The sequence below is a fragment of the Pterocles gutturalis genome, unplaced genomic scaffold (genome assembly GCF_000699245.1).
Source record: "Pterocles gutturalis isolate BGI_N339 unplaced genomic scaffold, ASM69924v1 scaffold14474, whole genome shotgun sequence".
NCBI classification, from domain to species: domain Eukaryota; kingdom Metazoa; phylum Chordata; class Aves; order Pterocliformes; family Pteroclidae; genus Pterocles; species Pterocles gutturalis.
The window spans coordinates 5,109-27,994 of NW_010133426.1; the positions used below are offsets into that span (position 1 = coordinate 5,109).

General features: G+C 39.1%; 1 protein-coding gene across 1 annotated transcript; it reads right to left on the reverse strand.

Annotated features, from left to right (window-relative positions):
- Positions 1-8,333: 8,333 nt before the first annotated feature.
- On the reverse strand, positions 8,334-18,530 carry RSBN1L (round spermatid basic protein 1-like; the record flags this gene model as incomplete). Its single annotated transcript, XM_010081235.1, has 5 exons — positions 8,334-9,531; positions 9,619-9,727; positions 14,640-14,807; positions 18,082-18,224; positions 18,393-18,530. Coding segments are annotated over 5 exons (1,215 nt in total), but the record flags the coding sequence as incomplete, so codon positions are not given.
- Between the last annotated feature and the right edge of the window lie 4,356 nt (positions 18,531-22,886).

Below are 22,886 nucleotides of genomic sequence, written 5' to 3' on the forward strand. Positions count from 1 at the left end.
TGATGAAGATACTGATCCATTTATATTTCCTAGGTATTAAAGAATGTCTAGTCAATGAAAAGAGCTCAGCAAAAACAGTCTAAGGTAAGAGGAGATGGCTAGATCAAAGTGTCTTACAAATAAAATTTCAATTATGTACACTCAACTGGACTTTCCTTTAACAAAAAAAAAATCTTCCTCAAGTGTCTGGATTTTCTGCTTGCTGTTCAGTTACAAAGACATGGGCATAAATAAATATATGGGAACTATATTGTGAGAGACTCCTGAAAGTGCTTTATTTAAGAAAACAACCTGTTCCACTCTAAAGCAATGGCTCTCAATTCACAACACCAGGTAACAATGATCTTTAGAAAGCATTTAAGTCATGTTTAATTCAGAGTGATTGACTGTCCTACCTTGCTAAAGGAGAAAGCAAGGAACGACAGAGAGGGACAAAAATATCTTTCTAATCATTAGCAGGTGTAAAAAATGCAAAATATTTATAATGAGTTATTATAATAATGTGTCAACTTCTACTAAGCAACTCCGCATGCTCAGCCCGTTTACAAGCATCACATAATTTACAGGGAGCTGAAACTACCATTTAGAAATTCTTTTTTTTTCAGTGCCTATCAGGAATGGTTCTTTCTGGGAGATGTATCTCTGCCTTACTTCGTTCTGAAAAATACTTCATGGAAGGACCTTGCTCAGTGTTTGAGAGAGTTTTGGCTACTCATCGAAGGTTCCAGGGAAGAACCTGCTTCCTTCCCTGTCTGTGATTTTTCAAGTTAAAATGGCACTTGTGATTAGGGTGAGCTGTGGGGAGAGGGGAAGAGTGTCCATCTCAGGCCTCCTGACTACAGGAGATGCAAGGGCGAGCATGCACATATGTATATATGCGTGTTTAAATATGGTATAGAGAAAATGCTTAATTTGTACATCCCATTTAGTCCTCTGAAACAGTTCTTCACTTCTGTCAAATGGAAACCAGGGTCACTGGGCCTTCTAGAATGCAATATTCCAGGTATGGCCCATGGCAGGCAAGCTGGACCTCACATGGAATTATTATCGGATGCTTCAAAAATTTATGGAGAAGAGTGTCTAAAGACCTACCTCAAATTAAGGTAAAATTTTATAAACCACTTAACAAACATTGCTGCAAATAGATAGCAAGCATTTAAGTACTTTAGAAAAGGCAAATACATACACACACATCTCTATTTAGTGTGTTATGGCACCCAAGCATAAAACAGTACCCACAGTCTTTCCTCTGATGATTATCACAGAATAAAAGAAAAAAAGCCCTGTTCACACAATGCCAAAAAAATCCCTACTGCTGGGAAGAGCAGAACAGCTTTCCTCAGGCAAGCTGCTGCTGTTAACGGATTGTTGTAACTTAACAAATGAGGGGAGAATAAGAACTAGCTTATTAGGACTTGGTATATTATTAGCAAAATGGGCCACAAAGAGTGACTCTGCCCCCTTAATAAACCCCTTCTGTTCCACAGATGTAACAATTATCTGAAAGTTTGGCATCTCTAATTAACTCAATTTGAACACAGTTGTTCCAAATCTCCTTTTAATTGCTGCCTCTAATTCAATAGAAGGGGGCCAACACTTTCAGTGTTTTGGTTTTTGCCTTTTTTTTTTTTTTTTAAAGGTTTACAAACCTTGAAATACATGAGTGATTTTGAAAGCTGAAGCAGACATTTCTTTCTGGTGTCCTACAGAAGTCACGCACAAATGTGGTGTTTTTAGGACGCAGGCATGTAGAAGTGCTCAACTTTGCTTGCAGGCTCCTAGTTTACAGACAGACCTTGATAACGGGTACATCCCTTTTGACTTAGTACTTCCTATCAGGTTTAACTGACCTGAGCTGTGCTGACACCTTTATACACGCAGTCTTGCCCTTTTATGATGGCAGAACTTAAATCAAAAGGATTTGTGGTACAAAGTCCACTGCAGCCCACTGCGACCTTTGCAGAAGCTGTTGCAGGAATTCTCTCTATACAGAAGTTACTCCCTTCTCAAAGGCACTGTTCATGGCCTTGAGATGCAATGAGTTCTTGCGCTTTTTTTGAATTTTACAGACTGATCCACTGATCTTCATTAAACAGAACAAAATGAGTGAAAAGCAGATTGGATTAAGCTGTCAGGGAAAAGGGGAAGTTCATGCTGACATGGCTCGTACTGATTTGGGAGAAACGGGCAGAAAGAAATGACGATCCAAGCACCCAGCATCCTAGAGAACACCGTCTCTGGGTAGTGTGCTGCAGCTGATGCAGGGTATGAAGCAGAGAACTTTGCCTTCAGGAGCTTTGTTTTAAAATGCAATTCAAAAGCTTGCTGTTCTGAAACGAAAGTGGAAGTATTGTTGTGCATTGATTTTATATATAATATATATATTGATGAGGTATACTGTATATGGAGATAAACATTCTACATAATTTATTTCTCTTTAAATCATTTATACAAGCTTGAACACTTTAGTATGCACTGTAGACTAGTATCTACTTTGTCTGATTAAGGAAAATACTCAGTGCCCGTGTGGGAAAGATCATGAAACAAATTTTAAACTACCTGTTACCTATTCACACTGCTTTTCTTGATTTGTCACCATTGTAGAATAGTATCCAGTTTTCCACACTTTTTATACTTGAAAAATACAATTATGTGATCTATACATCCCCACCTTCAACAAACTTTAACCTGAACCCTCTAAGAACCTGTGTACATGCACCCAAAATGCACTGCTAGGCATGGGTGACAATATTAAAAAATAAGCTAGCACAGGACTAAATTATACAGCGATTTAAGAGACGAAAGCAATATTATTTTCTTACACATATGCATAGTAGTACAGAAACAAAATCTTAAGAGTAACCTCATGGAAATTTTCATAGTTGGGTGACACAAAGGTATTGATCAAAGTCAAATGTGTGAGACTCCCAGAAACTCAGAATTGTAGTAACATTAGGTGTTACCTGTTTTAACACCACTGTATTTTGGGAAAAGTAACATTGCTTTTCAGTAATAAAGCTACTGGGTAACTGCACCCTCAGAAATCAGTTATTTATTAGCACAGAAAGCACAGCACTACCATGTAACATGAGACTTTTTTTTTTAATTTAGATTGAGGTAAAAATAACTACACGGATTTGGAAAAAAGAGTGTTTGTACCTTTTCATTGTACCTTCATTGCTTTAAGGTCTGAATGGAGTTAGTCTCCCGTATGAGCTGTTTAGACCTCAACAGGCCTGGGTATCAACTTGCTGCTGAAAAGCATCAGGCTTTGTGGCCTAAGGCAATTTAAGGAAGCACTGCAGTTAAGACCACCAGAGTACTATTCAATTTTAATTCAACAATTTCTCCTTGTAGTTGTTCTGAAGTTGGATAAAGAGTAGAAAAATCTGCAACTCAATAACACTGTTTCCTGCAGTCTGCCTTTTCTAACAAAACCAACATCACAAGCAGGCAAATGTAAAAGTCTTCATACAGCGCAGAGTGACAGTATAAGGGCAAGAAACAGGGAAGAAATGAGAACCCAAACTTAGTTTATCTGTGTTAGTTTTTATCTCAGTGTTCCTTTTGAAGTTTATAAAGATATAATAGAATCACAGAATGGTTTGGGTTGAAAGGGATCTGAAAGCCCATCGAGTTCCAACCCCCCTGCCATGGGCAGGGACACCTCCCACTAGACCAGGTTGCTCAAAGCCTCATCCAGCCTGGATTTGAACACCTCCAGGGATGGGGCATCATCACTGCTAAAAAGAAATTTTTAGTCTAAAAAAATTTAATTTCTGAGGTTAGCAAAAGATCTCACCTGCATCGATTAGACAGACAAGTACCTGTGTGTTATTACGGCATGCTTAAAATATAGCTTTAGCAATCTTGACTTATGTCACATTAGTCTTCCCCACACAGGTCTAATTCTCAAGGTTTCCTTCTTCTCAGGACACCTGGGAATAGTTTTCTCAGCTAACTGCCCTATTTTTTCCTCAATACAACCAGAGTAAAACACTGCCATAAAAAGCACAGTCCTTAAAACACAGGCCTAAGCTATACCAAACATTGTACTTGCATTCAGGTGGACTGGAAATTCATTGGTAAAAGAAAACAGTATCAAAATAGTTACTGAAAAATCAAACTTAATAAAAATAGAAGTTTAAACTGCTGTTTTAATCAATGTTTGTATCAGATTATCATAACTGTACACCAAATATTAAAGGACTATTCAGGACTAATGCCCTCATCAGTAGGCTCATCTATCAGCATGACCAGAACATGAGAAGACCAGTGTTTAGCTGGCACTTGGGTACAGCACAGCTCCAAAGCAGAGGAAATACGACTATCATAGCACAGAGAAAAACAGCGGTTAGAATATAATACACTAAATTTGCAAAGGCAGTATCCCTGACGAGTCTACTAGAAATAGCAACCTAGATATTGTGAAGTTAATCACGGCTTCTGAACAGAACACAAAATAATTCGCATTTCTAAGAAACGTGAAATGAGCGACTAATGGGAATCAAAGTTTCCCAAATTTTCCCATGTACGCTGCAAATTCAGTGGGGTCTGCACAAAATATCAGTATCGCCTATTATACAATTCTTAAAGTGCATTTCATCAGTTTGAGAAAGTAATAACATATCAGCTGAACACAGTGACTCACAATCAAAGAAAACATTTTCGACAGTGTCATTCACAGCAAAGCACAGATCAGTGAAAATTTGTCCTTTCCATTTCCAACTTGTATACATTCACAGTAACGTAAAAGGCGCTGGTCTGCCCAAAGACAGGGTTCTGCAAATACCTGACCACTAGAAAAAAATGAATAAAAATACACTTGAGAAGCCTGCAAAGTTCTTTTTATCTTCTGATCAAAATTAGTACAGTTTTCATCCTAGTAGGGTCACATGGTAGTCTACTATCTCACAACAGTTGATTTGACAGTGACCATGGAGAAAACATTGACTTCTTCCAATTAATTCAGCATCCTTATTCACATGTAGGTATTAGAAAACAGTCATTTTGATCAAGGAATACCAGTCCTGCGTTTCTTGGAAGACTTATTCAATTTTCCAAATCTGTAGTGTTCGGATCTGTTTCACAGCATTCTACTATTTTATGTTTCCATTTCCTACATCATTTGCAAGGCCAACTTATTTACTGTGCACATGTATATCTGCTTAAAAATCAATTTTATTTATCACCAAATAATTCTTTCACAGATGAATACTTAAATCATCACCCTCTGAAATAATACTTTATTTCTAATACTAGATAGAATTAATATTTCAGTTAAAGAAGTATTGAAATATTCACTATAGTAACAAGGAAGGGAAAATCTGCATGCCAGCCGTACCTGTAATGAAAATGCTGTTTCAGAGTCAATCTGCAGGCATTTGGAGGGCTGGGAGATGACACAACACTGAGTAACACTCGTATGTAACACATGAAGTCAGTTGCCAGTGAAATGCAAAAGATCCAATAATCTTTAAAAAACAAAAGTAGCTACCATCTTGAAAGCTATTGGTAGTAACAATGCAATCCTTTGCTACCCACAAATACGGTACCAATATCTAGGAAAACATTTATAAATTTCTGCACATCATGTCATTAACTGGAACACCACTGCAAACGCACAGATGTCGATACCATTGCAGTACAGGCAAGAGGCCTTAAGCAGATTTTTCCAATCTGCAGAAGAACAAGGGCCAAGAGAGACAGCTAAAACACTGGAGATTTCATTGGAAATAACAAAGATTTATATAAAACTGAAATCTAGGAAGGGGGAAAAAGCAATAAGCAAAAGACTAGTTTCAGTACATCAGAAGGCAGGAAAGATTTATTGCTGAAGCAAAAGTCTGGATATGAAGTTGTACGCAGCAGGAATAAAGGTTATAGCATAGGACCACTTGAAACCAAAGCAAGACCTTTGTCAGACTAATGAACAATCTGGGAGCTGAAATTCTCAGAAAAGGCACTCCCCTCTTAAAGAGCAGACGCATCAAAATGAATACACCACAGGTAGAGGACATTTTTTTTTTTTTTTTAAAGAAAAGTAAGTAGTACACACTAATATAGCCAGTCGACTGCGCCTGTTTACACCTTTGAATACAAAGGGAGTTCTGATAGCCACTGGCAATCCCGGTATTGTTCATGTTCTGTCTGCAATCTAGTCCATCTCAAAAATAAAAAATATGCATAAAAATGGCAAAAACTGACACTTAAAAAAAAAGTCTCTTAATATTCTGACAGTGATTTAAAAAAGAGGGAAAAAGGGTTGAAGATGTAGGCAGTTTAGAGGCAAAATTTCAGAACCAAGACATACCTGAGCCGAAGTTTGAGACTGTATCAGCCAAGACCACTGAGCAGGTCTTCAAAAGGAAACCAAGTTCTACTCTTAAGTGTAAAGTCATGTTTGCTAAACCATTTACAATTTTTTTTTTTTCCCTCCAGTCTAGACAGGCCCTATGATGCAGAAAGTTGTGTGCTGTCAAGGGGGATGTATACACTCTACTAAAATTTGACAGATTTAAAAAAAAAATACTTGAACTAGAATGAACGTCAGCATATGGATCACCAGCCTACAAATAAGATTTCTTTTTTTAAGTAAACTGAATAGGGTTTTTCTTTAAAAAACAAGTAATATCTGGCAAGGCTGGTTTTGATAAAGCTGGAGCCTTCTGCTAACCCACTTGGCAAGCTGTATGCTTGGTGCAAACTACAACCTGCAGCTCTTTTACTGTTCTCCAACAGCTGGCACAGAGAATGGAATGGGAAGCTACATAATTGTGTACGGATGTTCATAATGCCAAAGAGATTACACATGGAAGTTTCCAGATAATCCAGAAAACCAAAGGGAGCTGAGACCACACCTCTATCAGGAAGGCTCAAATTCTTACACAAACCGATTAGTTTTTCAAATCAGAATCTGCTAGAGTAACAACTTACCATGTCACACATTAATCCTTTGCTCATGGCATGGGGAGAAAGCAAGATCCCTGAGGCTGCAGAACTGGTAGTAATCTCTTAGCCAGCATTAAAGAAAAGAGCAGTAAGACTTGACATATTAGCCACATCCATTCATGTTTCTATTGCTTCTCTAATACATAATTATGGCTATGTAGGAGTGATGATTAGCAATTCAAATACTACTTTAATTAGTAATTCCTTGACAGACCTATTTTAGATTTAAACACATCAGGGCACTCATCCATTAAACGGCTGATTCTAGTGCCAGGCATAAGCACGCAGTAACATTTTCAATTTTAACAATCTATAAGCAAAAAATGTTTGCAACAAAAGGGCCTCCAGTAGTTGAATTAGACATCACTTGGAGTTCTACTGCTACAAATGAAGCCAAAGTGATTGCTAAGTGCATCGAAGGTTATAAACTGGGTACATAAAGATGTACAGCTTGCAGAAAGTTATAGGGAAAAATTATTAACAAATCAGATACAGAGGGCTTTGGAAATAACAGGCCTAGGATGTTAAGCTTTAAACATTCTAGTCGAAGGACAAGCTGTAGGGCAGTTTACTGCTGTTTGTAGCTACCTGAAAAAAAAGCATCATTCAGATGTGTTTGAACTATACAGTAATACATTACACAAAGAATTAAATAAGTTAAATGACAGAGTTTTTGCCATTACCACATCAGATGCTAGCTAGCCTTGAAATCCTCTTCCCTCAGAACACATCTTAAGAGAATTCAAGCGTTCCATGGGTGGGGAAAGAGGAGAACAGTTAACTTGGATGCCACTATTATTTTCTTAATGAAATAACTCCTGCTTCCAAGCTGGGGCTCATGAGGAATCTTCTTACTAGACACACTGGCGAACAGCTTTATTGCCTGGAGCTATCAGCATAGGGAGCTATTCAAAGCCAAATGTGTCTCAGTGAATTACAGATCACTGCTAAAGTTGAGGCCTTTACAGCTTGATAGACAACCATTTAAATATTCTTTGTTTTAATTTTAGTCAGATAACTGATTTAAGTTGAGGAGGGTAGTTGTTGTTTTTAATGTGAAATGGAACTGTCTTAACTATGGCTTGTGCCAGGGGAAGAGGCACAGAAGGGAGTTTGCTCCAGCTCATCTAGAGATGCAGACTGTTCCTGGCAGCGCTCCTGGAGCCCGCTGGGTGTCCAACTGACCTCCACAACAAGGGAAGGTTTGCCTCTCTGTTCCACATTAACATCCGACAGCAGGAGTATAGGGAGTGCCTTTAGTGAGCAACCGTAAGGAATCCTGTGAAGGGAGGGCTGATTTTGCATTCTGACTAATCTCGATTTACAAAGAATGCCTCAACTCTACCTCAGCTTGCTACAGCTCCTCACCCCACAACGGTGTAAGGGCATCCTATGCATTAGTGCAGGTAGAAACATAACCATTTAGAGAGGCAGTTAAACTGAATTATTTTTTTGCAGACCCAAAAATAAAACCAATCTGTTATTATGAACCTTTATTAAGCGGCTCACATTTCAGTATAAATCACACTAAAAAGATTTTTAAAAAAGATATTTACACTACAGTGCTGACACATTTAAAATGAAAAAATTGGTATAAATAAGCTCTATGGAAAAGCCTGGAATTGTCAAAAAGAATTCTGGCTCATCTTACAAAAAATATATATGTTAAATGTCAGCTCTACTCTAAAACCTACAACTCAAAATTATTTAGACTTCTTTATGTTAAACCTGCAGTGTTTACAGTGCATCTGGCCCTAAGTGCTTTGATACTTCACAGTTATGGACAGGCACTGAGGAATGTTACAAAGCTACATAATTATTTTCTGTAACAGATGCGAAGGCAAGTCACAAACTTGCCTCACAGAATTTATGAATTATTACATCATTAAGTTTAAAAAGGAATTTAAAACCATATATACAAATTTAGCACAAAAAATCATCCTCTCTTTGTCCATGCAGTTTTGGATATGATGAACTACGTTGTCTTGTATCATCTGGATGTACGTGACCTCCAGGGCATAACTTGCCTTGTAAGTCCTTGCTGCCAGGTTCAAATTTAGAATCCATTTCCAACTTAAATGCCGTCAATTCAACATGATCCAATCTAGTCTGAACATTCTGGCCCCCGACGTCATTAGGTGCCACTGTCTTTTCAGATAGATCAACATTCATTGGTTCTTCTTTTATTCGGTGAGATGCAATAGGTTCATGTTTTATCGGCATAAATTCTTGCTGCAGATACTTCGTCTGCAGAGCATCTGAAAATTTGGTGTCTTCAGAGGTATTTTTGCTTATTGTACAAATTCTGTTGTCACTCTGAAGTCCAATAACTGAAGACTTGGGGTCTGCAGAAGTCCCTGCTTCAACAGTACTTGTATTTTGAGAAGGTTCTTCCTCTGAATGATATAGCTTGAGCCGGATGTGCCAAGCCAAACTGCACACAGCTGAAACTGTTTTGAACTGGTGCACAACATTCCTTGGGATAAAATAAATGTCGTTATCAAATAACTGAATTCTGGCATATCGAATCCCTTCCCTTCGCAGTTGATTAAGTTTTGCATCATCAACCCACTGGACACACTGGAAGGAAAAAGGAGGGGAAGAAAAAGGGTGAAAACTCTCATTTAGTACAGAGGACACCTGATCAACAGGTCATAGGACAGTTACCTGTGAGAGTGGAGGCTCATGCAAGTCTAACTGCATTCTCTGAACTACCTCCAAGAAGTCTTCAGCATGAAAACAAATTACATCTTTGGTTATACGAGGCTGCTCAGACCTACAGAAGAATAAGAATTGCACAGTCAGAGGCTGAAACAAACATGCTACGGAGAATAATAATAAATCTGCAAGCAACGATAAAGCAAATGATTAAAAAAACCTCCACAACTCTAGTGTAACCTACATTTTGAAAGGTTGAGTGAAATGGTTAATTCTCAAACACAACTTCATTAAACTGGTTAAATGAATTAACCACAATTAGTGGCAGGAAAAGCAGAAAATGAAAGGTCAGCAAAACTCACTATTTTTAATTTTTCTTTTTAATTGACCTCTGTCTGCCTTCACGCTGAAAGACGCACCCCAGATACGCTGAGCTTACTCTGTCAACACTAACACGATACACCCATCAGGTACCTCAAAGCATGCAGCAATCTGACTAGTATTACGGCAAACACTGCTTAGTATCTTAGCCGCAAGCACCTTGTTCAGAGTTAGTAGTAAAGCAGAATCTACATTAAGCTGTCACAATGCTAGTAAGTAAGCAGCAAATACTGAAATGTTCCACAAAACGCCCGTAAAAAATACATTCCTATTTGTGCTCACTAGAGAGCTACAAAAAACCAAAATCTGAAACAGGGTTTCTCTCCTTATTCAAATTGTTAGAAGTCACCTCTTGTCCCACAACATCTCCTCCGAATAAATGCACACCATTTATATAATTCCTCTAGAGACATTATCTAGAATGAGCTAACAAAAGGCAATACCAGCTATGATCCTTATCACTTTCTGATCTAAAAGCCAAACTCAGTTCTTCAACAGAAACATATGAAACTAAGCTCCATGTGTTTGTTTTTGAGGAATGCTTGATTTTTAAAAGGTTTTTTTAAAGTTTGGTGATACAAAGAATTAATTTACATAGGATAAAGCTCACATCGGAGTGGTTTTGCAAGGAAAATCTATCAGCCAGAAAGAGCCTGGCTGATTACTTTCTTCCTTCATCCCCTGCCAAGTCCTCCTAGGGCTGACAGGAGTGCAACACCTTCCCCTGCAGCTGGCTGCTGTGCAGTAACAGCACGCAGGCTGCACATCCAGGCGCTGCTGAAGGCAACCACGAACAACCGGGCGTCCTCCTGCCTCCCTCACACCCGCAGGGCCAGGCTGGCTCCCGCGCCCCACCGGGCAGCCTTCCCCTCGCCCCGCACCCCATGAGTGCAGATTTACCAGGGCTCACAGGAAATGCTGATGCAGCAATACAGTTTGATGTGTTTCAGAATTTGTTTCATGGATGTTCAAGCACTCTTTTTTAAAAACATGATGACAAGCAATTTATATATATAGATCTATTTTACATATATGTGTACTAACATCTTAAGAAGCAGGCCATGATGTACTGTTCATTGGACTTGTTAAACTGACGAGATGTTTATTTTATTTAGGTTATGACCTCAATAAAGCAAAATATAACTAGTTTGAGGTTATTTTCAGGGAGGAAAAAATCCCAGATCAACTACTAAAACTACACAAGGGAGAACTTTCAGACCACACATTTTACTTTCAATTTTACAAATCTTAAAACGTCTCTCTGTATTTTGGTCTACATACTCCTTCAGAGGATTTAAGCACCGAAAGCAAAAAGCTTACAGAAATATCTCTAATCAGTGGTATAAAAAAAATATTAGCAACATTCATCTACTTTTTATAATGCATTTATGTTTGTTATTTTTTTCTAAGTCCCTATAAATACCTGCAACAGTATACATTACCAACTCTGTGCTGCAATTCTGTCACAAAACATGACATTCATTTTCCAAACACAGCAGACAAAAATTATTGCCAGATAATTTTTAATTCTGCATGTGTAGATTTGATATTTAGCACAACTTTGAGATTATATTCTGTAAAATCCAAAATTTAGAGGGGCTCCCTCCTCCCCAAGCAAAACAGTAGCAGAATAGTTAGATGTCCAAAAAGACATTAAATCCAAACAGAACTATAAGATGACTTCAGTAAAATCCATTTTAGCCCCTACTAGAACTCTGCTGGAACTATTTTTGGCAAGATTTTTTTTTCCTTAACCTCATTCTTCAAAAGGGCTGGACTCTTTTTGCTGTAACCTTTCAAAACAGATTTAAGATTACAGGTTTTCCATGAATATTTCTGACCTAACGCTTAAAGTCTGGCAATATATAACAAATTCCTATGATCATATAGAGAAGCACTAACAACTTCATACTATTGAACACAAAGTTGAAAGCCTCTTGCTGAAGCACAGGACAGGGGAATTTAATTTTGCCAGCAACCATGTCATGAAGTGTCTTTTGCTGTCCCTGTAAAAAGCCACCACAATTTCCTATGTAAAAGAATCTTCAAAATTTCCATAATTTAAAATTTCACTGCCATTTCATAAGTTCTAAAGCATGCTTGGTATGTATCACCCACAAAAATGGCATTAGGTAACCAGCATGATCACAACACTGCTGTTTATCAGATTTCAATGCAGTGCAGTATTCAAATGTTTGCTAGCAATAGCCAGAACCCTTCTACAATTTGTAATTATTCACAGAATAGATTATAGCCAGAACCCTTCTACAATTTGTAATTATTCACAGAATAGATTATATATATACACAAAACATCTGTAATCAGGAGCCTGTCATATATGGGAGAGCACAATTAGTTTTCTGTTCTTCCAAATACTATATTTTGTTTCCAGTTCTGTCCTCTATCCCCAGAAGCCGCTTTTTGCCTTTCAACAGTTCTGTTCCTGTCTTTTCGGAAAGATACGAGTTATCCTACCTAACATTAACATCCATGCCTATCAACTACTAAATAAATCCCACCTGCCTTAAATCTGTGGCAACTTCTTGATTACAAAGCTTTTTGTGCACACCCAATTCATTTTTATACTAACTAAACACAAACTAACAACTCAGTGCAGCAAGTCTACAAATTGCTTTATTTTCTTCTCACATAAAACATGACTTTTATATATGGTATCTCATCATTAAAACATGTGCCTTTTTACTGTCATCGTGCCCTAATCAGCCCTGGAATATCTCCAGCTTTCAGTTTTGTTTAACTACTTGGAAAAAAAACCCCACACCCTACCCAGATTTTTCAAAACTTACATGCATTTCCTTCAAAATATATATACCCACAGATTACAAATTACAGTAAAGCTAGTATCTGAAATTATTTTAATGTGTTACATTAATTAATGATGCTTCATTACCATAAGCCCTGATTAGTTCTTTTCATGTAAGCACAGTGAAGTGGCTTTTCCAAATTATGCAAAAAAGTGGAAAGGGAAAGGAGATATCATTGAGGTCAAATCAAGCTTGAAATACATAAATTTTACTATATTATCTACTTTCCTTCTCTACATAGGTCAGCCCCAGTTTTTTTATTTTGCATTAAAAGATACATTTTCAGTCCTTACACTGAAGTGAAATTGTGAGAGTTTTTTTTCTTCCCCGTGAACTGAAGCACTTTGAAGTCTGTTGCAGTTTTGCCTATTGTCAGACCACTTTTTAATCTACACAATTTTTGTTTTTACTAGTTCCATTCATCTTTTCAAGTTTAAAAGCCTTCTTAATGGAAGCTGAATAGCCCCTCTTTTCCGTAAGTTCCAATGTATGAGAGATGATGGTTTAAATCTGAGTCACATGAAAAGCAAGAAAACTTATTTTTGGAATGTAAATGAACATGTAATGATTTCCAAGGGAGAAGGATCTTGTTACAAAGGTACAGGATAAGAATGGGAAGTTCCTACAGACATCTAAATTACTATCACTTTAATTTCTTATTGATTTCCACAGGCATGTAAGTTTAGGGAATGGGGTTTTGTTTGTTAGGGTGGGTTGTTTTGTTTTGTTTTTTCCACTTTATTTGATAAAGCTTTGAGTCTCTCACATATGTGCAAAGTGCAATTTAAAATAATCAGATCTACAACAGTATCTCAGCTCTTGCCCTGCTAACACTGCTCAGTCTTAATTCACTCCAGCTTCTCACAATCGCAGCAAGCAGGAAGTTTAAGGCTCCAACTATCATCTACCTGAAGAGGAAGTAAACTGAAAAACCTCAGAGCCCAAAATAAAAACCAATTAACATCTGTACAACCCAGTTCTTCCCCAACAGCAATTGTTCAATTTTCTATCTAAATGAACTCATACACTGCAACACAAATTTGCATAATTTAATTTAAAGGGAATTCACTTTTCTAAATTCTAGACAGATATAAAGAGCAAAAGGTGGGTTTAGTGTTTATATATGTAAAGGTAACCTCAAAAACTAACGCCATTCTCCCAAACCACAGTTGGAAGATGCTGAAAAATCCTTCTCAGATCTGGGCCAGGAAGACCATATGACTAAGGGCTTTTTATTTGTCTAAAATGTAAACAGCTTAAAGTGAGATACACTCATTTCCTGAATGTCATATGAGAATTCCAAAGACAGACACCAAAGAATATCACACAACCTCCAAAAGGATTCTTCCTAGGTGATCTACCATAAGTAAATCAGGGTTATAACAGGCATGACTTCTTAACAGAAGCTTCAAATTCTGCTCATCTCCAGACAACACGAAAAATTGCTGAAATGCCTTAATGTGCACTTCTAAGGCAGAAACTCAGGTCATTCCGTATGCACTACTTAAAGCAAAACAAAGTGTAAAGTGTCTTTACATCTAACATTAACTCAGTTACAGCAACTCAAGTGGAGCTATTAAACTGTCATTGCAAGGCACCTTTCTAGTCTCAACCACACAGCAAAACTGTAGGCAATCTAGTGCATGGCAGACAAATACATTTAGTGCACAGAGACAGAGTGGGAAAAAAGCCCAGTATCTGCTAAGTCTTCATTAAATAATTAATACTAGACTAACGTATTCTGTGCTCCTTCTACCAACTATAAATGGAAATTCAGGCAAGTATTTTTCAAACACTTGGGTGAAGGCATCAATCAACACATACCACTCCCCACAGTGCACAGCCTTCAACACTCCCACAGCAGCTGTAGTCTGTCGTTCAAAACCTTGTCCTATGTGATCTGCATGGGCTCGTGTCCGGTCTTCAAATAGCATTTCACGGGGTTCACTGGTTCGAGGTAGGTACTGCAAGTTTTTTATTTCATTGGTAGTTCTGTATAAGGAAAACAATATTAGCAATATAGAAACGCCTCTTAATTACTTAATTTCCACCACATCCAACAGGATTGTTTTTATCTTTTCAGTGAGAACACATGTCAAATGAGAAAAACAGTAACACTTAGGACAAATTAAAAATGTAATGAGCTATGCAAAAAATCAGAACACCTATGCAATTAAAAAAAACAACCCATCAAAACCAACAACACTGTGTCAGGGCCTTGAGTGCACTAAAAGACTGAGCAGCCTCACCTGCACTCTCTACCCACAAACCCAGACAGAGCCCAGGAGCTTTCAGTCCTGACCTGAGCCATGGTGCAGGAGCACTGGTCTCCACCTCAGCCAGAGGGGTACAGACTTGCTTCCCAGCTTGACTTCAGGACCGCTTTGTCATGATAGACCCACCTGGCAATCACTGGACCTGATCCTCCCTGGCAGACTGACTTCCTGGCTTGACCTCAGACCTGCCCCATCACCACACACTTGCCTGATGCACCAGAGTCCGGGTTGAATCTGGTCCCCAAACCCCAGGTCTGCCCTACCTGCCTCCCTCAGGCACTGTCAGACTTGGCCCTACCCTGATCAGCCCCTGGCAGGGAACTGCTGGCATTTGCTGCTTCATGACTATTGGATATACATTTCAATTGTTCCTGAAGTCATTCTTCATCATTCATATTTCTACCAAACCACTGGGAAATGTGCATGTATATTTAGTTCTATGTTGTAGAACTGAGAGTGAGAAGCAGCAAAAGGTTATTTCTTCAAGTTTGAATTAAAGTGAAGGGTACACTGCAGAGCCAGAACAGAGCCACAAGACCATTTTCTTGTCCACCTGCAGCCAACATTGTGTGCCACATTCTTCCAAGAACTGCTCATAATCACAGGATAGCCAAGGTTGGAAGGGACATCTGGAGACTGTGTAGTCCAACTTCACCAACTAAACTAGAGCAAGTTGCTCAGGACCATACCCAGCCAAATTCTGTACAACTCCAAAGACGGAGACTCAACAAGCTCTCCAGCCAACATGTCCTAGTGTTCAACCATTGATTGATACAGTAAACTTTTTTTCCCCTTATTTTAAATGGAATCTCTTGTAATTCAGTTTGTGTCTATTACCTCTGATCACATCACTGGGCACTGCTGAGAAGAGTCCTCCTTACAACATCTGATCAGATGCTTATACACATTGATATGATCCCACTGAGCCTTCTTTTCTCAAGGGTAAATCCCAGCTCTCCCATGCCTGCTTTTCACATCACTAGACCTGCTCCAGTATGCCAGGTGTGTCTTAGACTGGTGACCCCAGAACTGGACACAATACTCCAGATATGTCTCACCAGTGATCAGCAGAGCAGAAGACTCGCCCCCCTCAACCTGCTGCCAGTGCTCTTCCTAATCCTGTCCAGGAGGCTGCTGGCCTGCTTTGCCCCAAAGGCTGATGGTCATCCATAAGGTCATCCACCAGGACTCCCAAGTCCTTCTCTGTTGGGCTGCTGTCCAACCAGTTGGTCCCCAGCCGGTGCTGGTGCACAAGGTTATTCCTCCCAGGTGCAGGGCTTTGCACATCCCAGTGTTAACTTTGTAAGACTCCTGCTGGCCCATTTCTGCAGCCTCCCAAGGTCCCTCTCACCGGTAGCACCACCCTGTGATGCATGAAGCACTCCTTTGAGTTTTGTATCACCTGCAACCTTGCTGAGGGAGTGCTCTGTCCCCTCATCCTTGTTACTAATGCAGATGTTGAACAGTATTGGCACCAAGTATCAGTGTCTTGGTTACTCCAGTAGCAACTGTCTTCCGGCTGGACTTTGTGCTGCTGATCACAACTCTTTAAGCACAGCAGTTAAGCCAGTTCTTGAACCACTTCGCTATTCATCAGTTTAGTTTGTCCTTCATTAATTTGTCTATTAGGATGTTACGGAAGACCGGTGTCTAGCAAGGAAAGCTTTGCTAAAGTCAAGATAAAACACACCTCAGCACTCCCCTCATCCTGTGAGACAGTCATTTTGTTGTAGAATGCTATCAGGGGTATAAGGCATCATTTCCTCTTTGTAAATCAATGCTAGCTAGTACCAACAATCACCTTGCCCCTCATGTTTGAAATGGCATCCTTCCCAGCATGAAGATAAGGCTGACTGGTCTACAGCTCCCCATGTCCTGCTTCTTACTCTTGTAAATGACTGGAGTGACATTTGCTTTCCTCCAGTCCTGAGGAATTTTTGCCAATTGCCCTGACCTTTCAAAGACAATCAAGAGTGGCCTTCCAATTATACTGGCCAGCTCCCACAGCAATTGTGGGTACATCCCATCAGGTTCCATGGACTTGTGTCTGCCTAATCTGTATGTCTGGTATGTTCCTTTAACCTGATTTTCTTTAACCTGATTCCACTGAAGGACAGTGGTTTTTGCTCCACGCTTTCCTACTGTCTCCAGAACATGGTATTCCTGAAGGTAAGTCTCACCAGTAAAGACAAAGGCAAAGAAAGCACCAAGTATCTTGGCCTTTTCTGTGTCCTTTGTCTCCAGGCCCCTTCCCCCTTCAGCAGACGGCTTAAATTTTACCCAGTCTTTCTTTTGCTGTCCATATGGCTGCAGAAGTCCTTCTTGTTGCCCTTCACATCCCTTGTCAAATTCAACTCCAGATGATCTTTGGCTTTAACTGCAATCCCTTCATGATTGAAGAGTGTCTCGATACTCCTTCTGAGGTACCTGACCCTGCTTCCACTTCTTGTATGCTCCCTTTTTATGTTTGAACTTTGAACAAGAGAACTCCAAAGACATAATTTTTCATGACATATAACATTAAAGTTCTGCAGAGGACATGCCTGCTCTCAAGCTGTTACTTATACACAGAACCACAACAAAGCTTAAAGACATTCATCTAATGTTGTAGGTGTCAGCTTTCCTTTCAGATGAGAGAGAAGCCCTTGTCCCTTGAGGTCTTCAAACATCCACTCACACTTAAGAACAGGGCTATTAATTCCAGTCTCCTGCCATACATCAGTAGCTGTATTCCTGTTCACATTTGCCTGCAGCTTTCGCCTTACATTCTGACTAAAAGTCCAAAAAGCACCAGCACCTTACTTGGCAAAATAGTAAACAATTAAAATAAAACCCACATCCTTACAAAAAAAAAAAAGTATATTTTGTGACGAAGATTTACAGAAATTTATACTAAAGATTAGTATCAACCAGTAAAAGATTTGGGATAAACGAATTTGTAAAGAAAGAATACTAACCAGACACTGATCAAGCAAAATAATTCAACATACCTCTTCCTTTTGAAAGGTGACTTTGGCATGTCAGCCACGGGGATCATTTGTTCTCCTGGACGTACCCACATAATGGGACCATCATCACTGTCTTTACGACTCTCTAATTTTAAACTAGAAAGTGTTCCCCATGGCAGTGTACACTAATGAGAAATAAAAGTCACAATTTTGAAGTGAGTTACTTTAAAAACTTTTTAAAAGCATTAGACCACTCAATTATCTAAGCAAGTATCACACAATCTCACTTTATTGTAACAGCACTATACAGTATATTGTCCCCCTTCTCCCAACCCATTCCCTTCTGTCCTTACTTTTAAGAAGGGCGATTCTTCCAACATATCAAGGAATTCAGGGAAGTAATCTCCCACTTCCTCATCAACTGCTCCAACCAGGCTGATCTGTCTCATTGGGCCAGCTCTATACGTACCATGAGAGTATGTTCTTTTTACCTACAAGTAGAATATGATAGCAAAAGTTATAGCGAGTCCACTACCGCTCAAAGTCTACATTCAATAAACACCTTTAATCTCTATGCTTATGTTTTCTGATTGGCATTAGTTCTACAGTCTTCTGTATACTTAAGATTATTATAAGTCATTTACTACAAACTCATCACCAAAGATAGAAGTTCTTGTATTTCATTTATTTTAAAGTCTGAAGGTAAGATTGAGTAACTATTTATTGCCTTTCAAGAAAGCAACATTCCCAAGTGGTAACTGTGAAAAGCTATCAATGTATGTTCTGCTCAAAAACTAGTAAATAAGGATTATTACCTGGATTACTCAAGTCTAGCTGAATTTTTACCTTTTTCCTGTAACAGTCAGGCAGAACCCTGAGTTATAACTAATTAAATTCTAAACATTTCCTCTGCTAATCATCCTCTCCAGTGGCCTCTTGCGTGAGCACATTAACAAGAGCTAATTATCACAGTGAAGACAAGGCTCATAAAGAGTTAGTACAGGAAGAGAGAGAATGAGTTATTCCTTCATTTTTCCTATGCTGTGCTAACACGTCTTGTGTTCTCCTAAAACTTTAAGCACTGCAATGTTCACCCCTCATGAAAAATATTTTATTTCGAACTTGAACAAAAACATATATGAGTTTTTTTGAGTAATCTGATCTGTCCTGTTACATCAACAAAATACTTAGGCATGAGATTGATGATGATCACTTCCCCTTAAACTTCCAATCTCCTATTTAACAGGCTGAAAGACAATGGTATTATTAGATGAAATATGACCAAACCAGAACAGAAGAAAAACAGATGGATTACTGCACAAACCAGGCAGGGCTCTTGCACTGCATCTCTAGAAATTCTACATCCAAAGCAAGAAAAGAAAAAAAGGTGGAAGGAAAACAGTTAATGAAATAGGGCTTAGCTATGGTCCTCACCAAAACAAACCACTAAAACTTCCAGAAATTATGGTAGCGCAGAGGAGAACTAGCTGCAGTTCCTAAAAATAGGACAGAATCATACAACATGGAATAATATTGTGGCCTTCTGAGAAGCTAGACTGATGTAACCAGAAGCATTCCAGAAATGCAGAACCAAAATACTCTTCTTCAGATCATCTCAGTCTCCATACACACCCAGGAAATGGACAACTGACAAAAAGTAGGATTTTACAAAGCATCTGAGCTAGTGTAATGGCAAGCCCTCACAGCCATACTGAATAGAGCAGTAGTACTAGATATCAGTATTTCCCTGTTCCCCAAACCCTTAGTCATACATTCCTGCAGCTTTTTTTGCACTGACACCTGGCGATTTTTTGATAAAACATGAGAAGACATTAATTTCTGCTGAATCTGCATCAGCTCAGTCCTCAGCTTTATCTGCACTGGCAAAAAGCACCAGGAGCTCACACAGCTAAAGCACTGGGACTATGAAGGGACACTCACTTATTGGCTTACTAAATAGACCAATTCAAAAGTACCCTAAAACCCCTTTCTGAAGCTACAGATAGTCATAAATCTGTTACTCACAGTTCACTGACAAACCTAACATCCAAAAGGATGGTTCTTCCACTGGCATAAGTAGCTTAGTATTCCCCCATTCCAAGCCAGGATATTGAGCTGCTGCTTCTATCCACACCCCTGATTAAAGGGAACCATTTTTCTGCCTTTTTCCTTGCTCCCTTCTGCTATCACTACCATTCACACAGCATACAATAAACTAGTTGTGGAACTACTTCAACCGAAAACTCTACAACTTCCCCAGAAAACACTAACTGAAGTTAGGAGAGGCTGTGAAGCTTTCAGCTGATCAACTCACCCATCTGGCTTACTATGTACCGCTAGGTGTTGGCAGTGAAACAAAGTCAGTGAAGTATTTAAGTGCAACATAACTGATGCACCTTAAGAAATGATTAACAAATTTCTTATATATCCCCAACAAGGCCATGTCACTGAAAGCTGAAAGATCAACTTCTTTAAGCATTGTTTGTCCATTCCAATTCACTCCTAGCTCTCCTGATGAATTAAGTTTCCTCATTCACCAAGTAGAGCAGACTCCTTTTCAAGATCCAGCTTGGGAGAGGTGAAATACCAAAAATAACATCAAGATAATGTCCCAGTTACAAATGATAAGCAGTTTCTTCTGGGACCATATTCAGAGTCATATCATCGGAAACACACAGTATGAAATGTTTGAGCGGTTAAGAACTCCGCACCGGCTAAGTACCTCAGCCCCTTGCTCCCTCAACACCCCCAATGGTGAGAGACCTAGAAGAGAACAGGAAAAGCAAGGAAACACATGGATCGAGATAAAGACAGTTTAATGAGTGAAGAAAGAGGAAAAAACACCAAGTGGTGCAGGCAATCACTCACTACCACCTCCTACAAACAAATCAATGCACAGACAGCCTTGGAGCAACAGCTACCTTCCAGACCAACACGCACCCCCCTACTGGCCTCCACAGTTTTTAATTGCCAAGCATGATGTCACATGGTGTGGAATATCCCTCCGGTTTATTTGGGTCAGCTATCCCAGCTATGTCCCCTCAACTTCTTGCCCATTGCTGCCTACTTCCCAGGGGGTCCAGAATAGGGATAATGAGAAAGGCTTGACACTATGCAAGTGCTGCTCAGTGATAGCCAAAACACCACTGTGTTATCAACAGTTTTAGTCACAAATCCAAAACACAGCCCCATAATAGGTTCCTATGAAGCAAATTAACTCTAACCCATCCAGACCCAGCATAAATGGAAAATAAATCCATGCTGGTGATGAAAGGGAAAGATCTGCTCTCTCTTCTTCCTTTCTTTGCTGCTTGCATTAGGTCTTCTGAAGGTGGACAGGGAGCCATCTAAGGGAACTGATCTGATTTTAATCCACAAATTACATTAAGAAGTTTTTTGGCTTTTTTTTTTTTGAGGGGGAAGGGGGGTGAGCAGTGTTAGACAATTATATAAAAAAGAATTAAATAAAGACATAGGCCACAAAGACTAATGCCTGGCCAGAAAGAACTAGACTAAGTCTGGAAGAGGAGGCAGCTGTTGGCAGTGGAGAGTGACTCCTACCCTCATCTCTCCCATGGACCAGGTTACAGCATCCTAAAACCTGGGGGTCGCTACATAAATAACACTACCTTAAACTAGGCTAAAGAATTAGAAAAATATATACATACATAAAAGATTAGACCATTCTTAAAGGGAAGATCTATCTAACAACCACAATTAATTTTCACTCACTGTAAAATTAGACTGCTACTAAGTAACAGTGTGAAAACACCAAAAACCTTCTATCGATATTTGACCAACAACAGAAGATCAATCCTCTTAAAGACAACAAAGTAATTATAATCTATGGCACACTAAATAACAGCAACATTTTCCTTTCCTTTTACTGTCAGCATCCTTTCACTGCTTTCTTCACAGGAAACAGAAAAGATTTGTCTATTCTAAATTCAGAAAAACAATGCTGAGGTACTAAAACCAGTACTTCTTCACTGAACTCTATTCATTAATTTATTCACTGACCACAAATCAAATATTACAGACCAACCTTTGAAAAGGTAATCTTCCTGAATGTAACTTTACAAGTTACAGTGTGACTATGTTTTTCGGATGTTACATATTTGCTCAAATAGGTAGCTCAAACAATCTAAACCCAGAACAAAAGGCCTCAATGACATGCAGTTTGACCATGTAGTCAACATGATCAGAATCAATACACACACACACAAAAAAACACCAATTAAAAGCAGTATAATACAATGAACAGGTAAAACAGACAGAAATATATAACTGAATACATATGACATAGCCTAACTTCTTTCTTCTCATCTAGCTTAAACTTGAAGTATCTCACCTAAAAACATACAAAAAGAGACTGTCATTCTCTTGCATCATGGTAATGGAAAATTACGACAGTAAAACCACCACTGAATTCAGAATTAGCAAAACTTCAGAATTACCTGCTTCTGTAATTAGTATGGCATAAATTGATTTTTTCCGTAAGGCCTAATGGATGGACCACCCACTGGATAAGGAATTGGCTGGATGGTCACACTCAAAGAGTTGTGGTCAACAGCTTGATGACCAAGTGGAGACCGGTGACGAGTGGCGTTCCTCAGGGATCAGTACTGGGATCAGTGCCATTTAACATCTTTGTCAGAGACACACATGGACAGTGGGATTGAGTGCACCCTCAGCAAGTTTGCCGACGACACCAAGCTGTGTGGTGCAGTCAACACAATGGAGGGAAGGGACGCCATCCAGAGGCACCTGGTCAGGCTCGAGAAGTGGGCTAATGCAAACCTCACGAAGTTCAACAACGCCAAATGCAAGGTCCTGCACATAGGTCG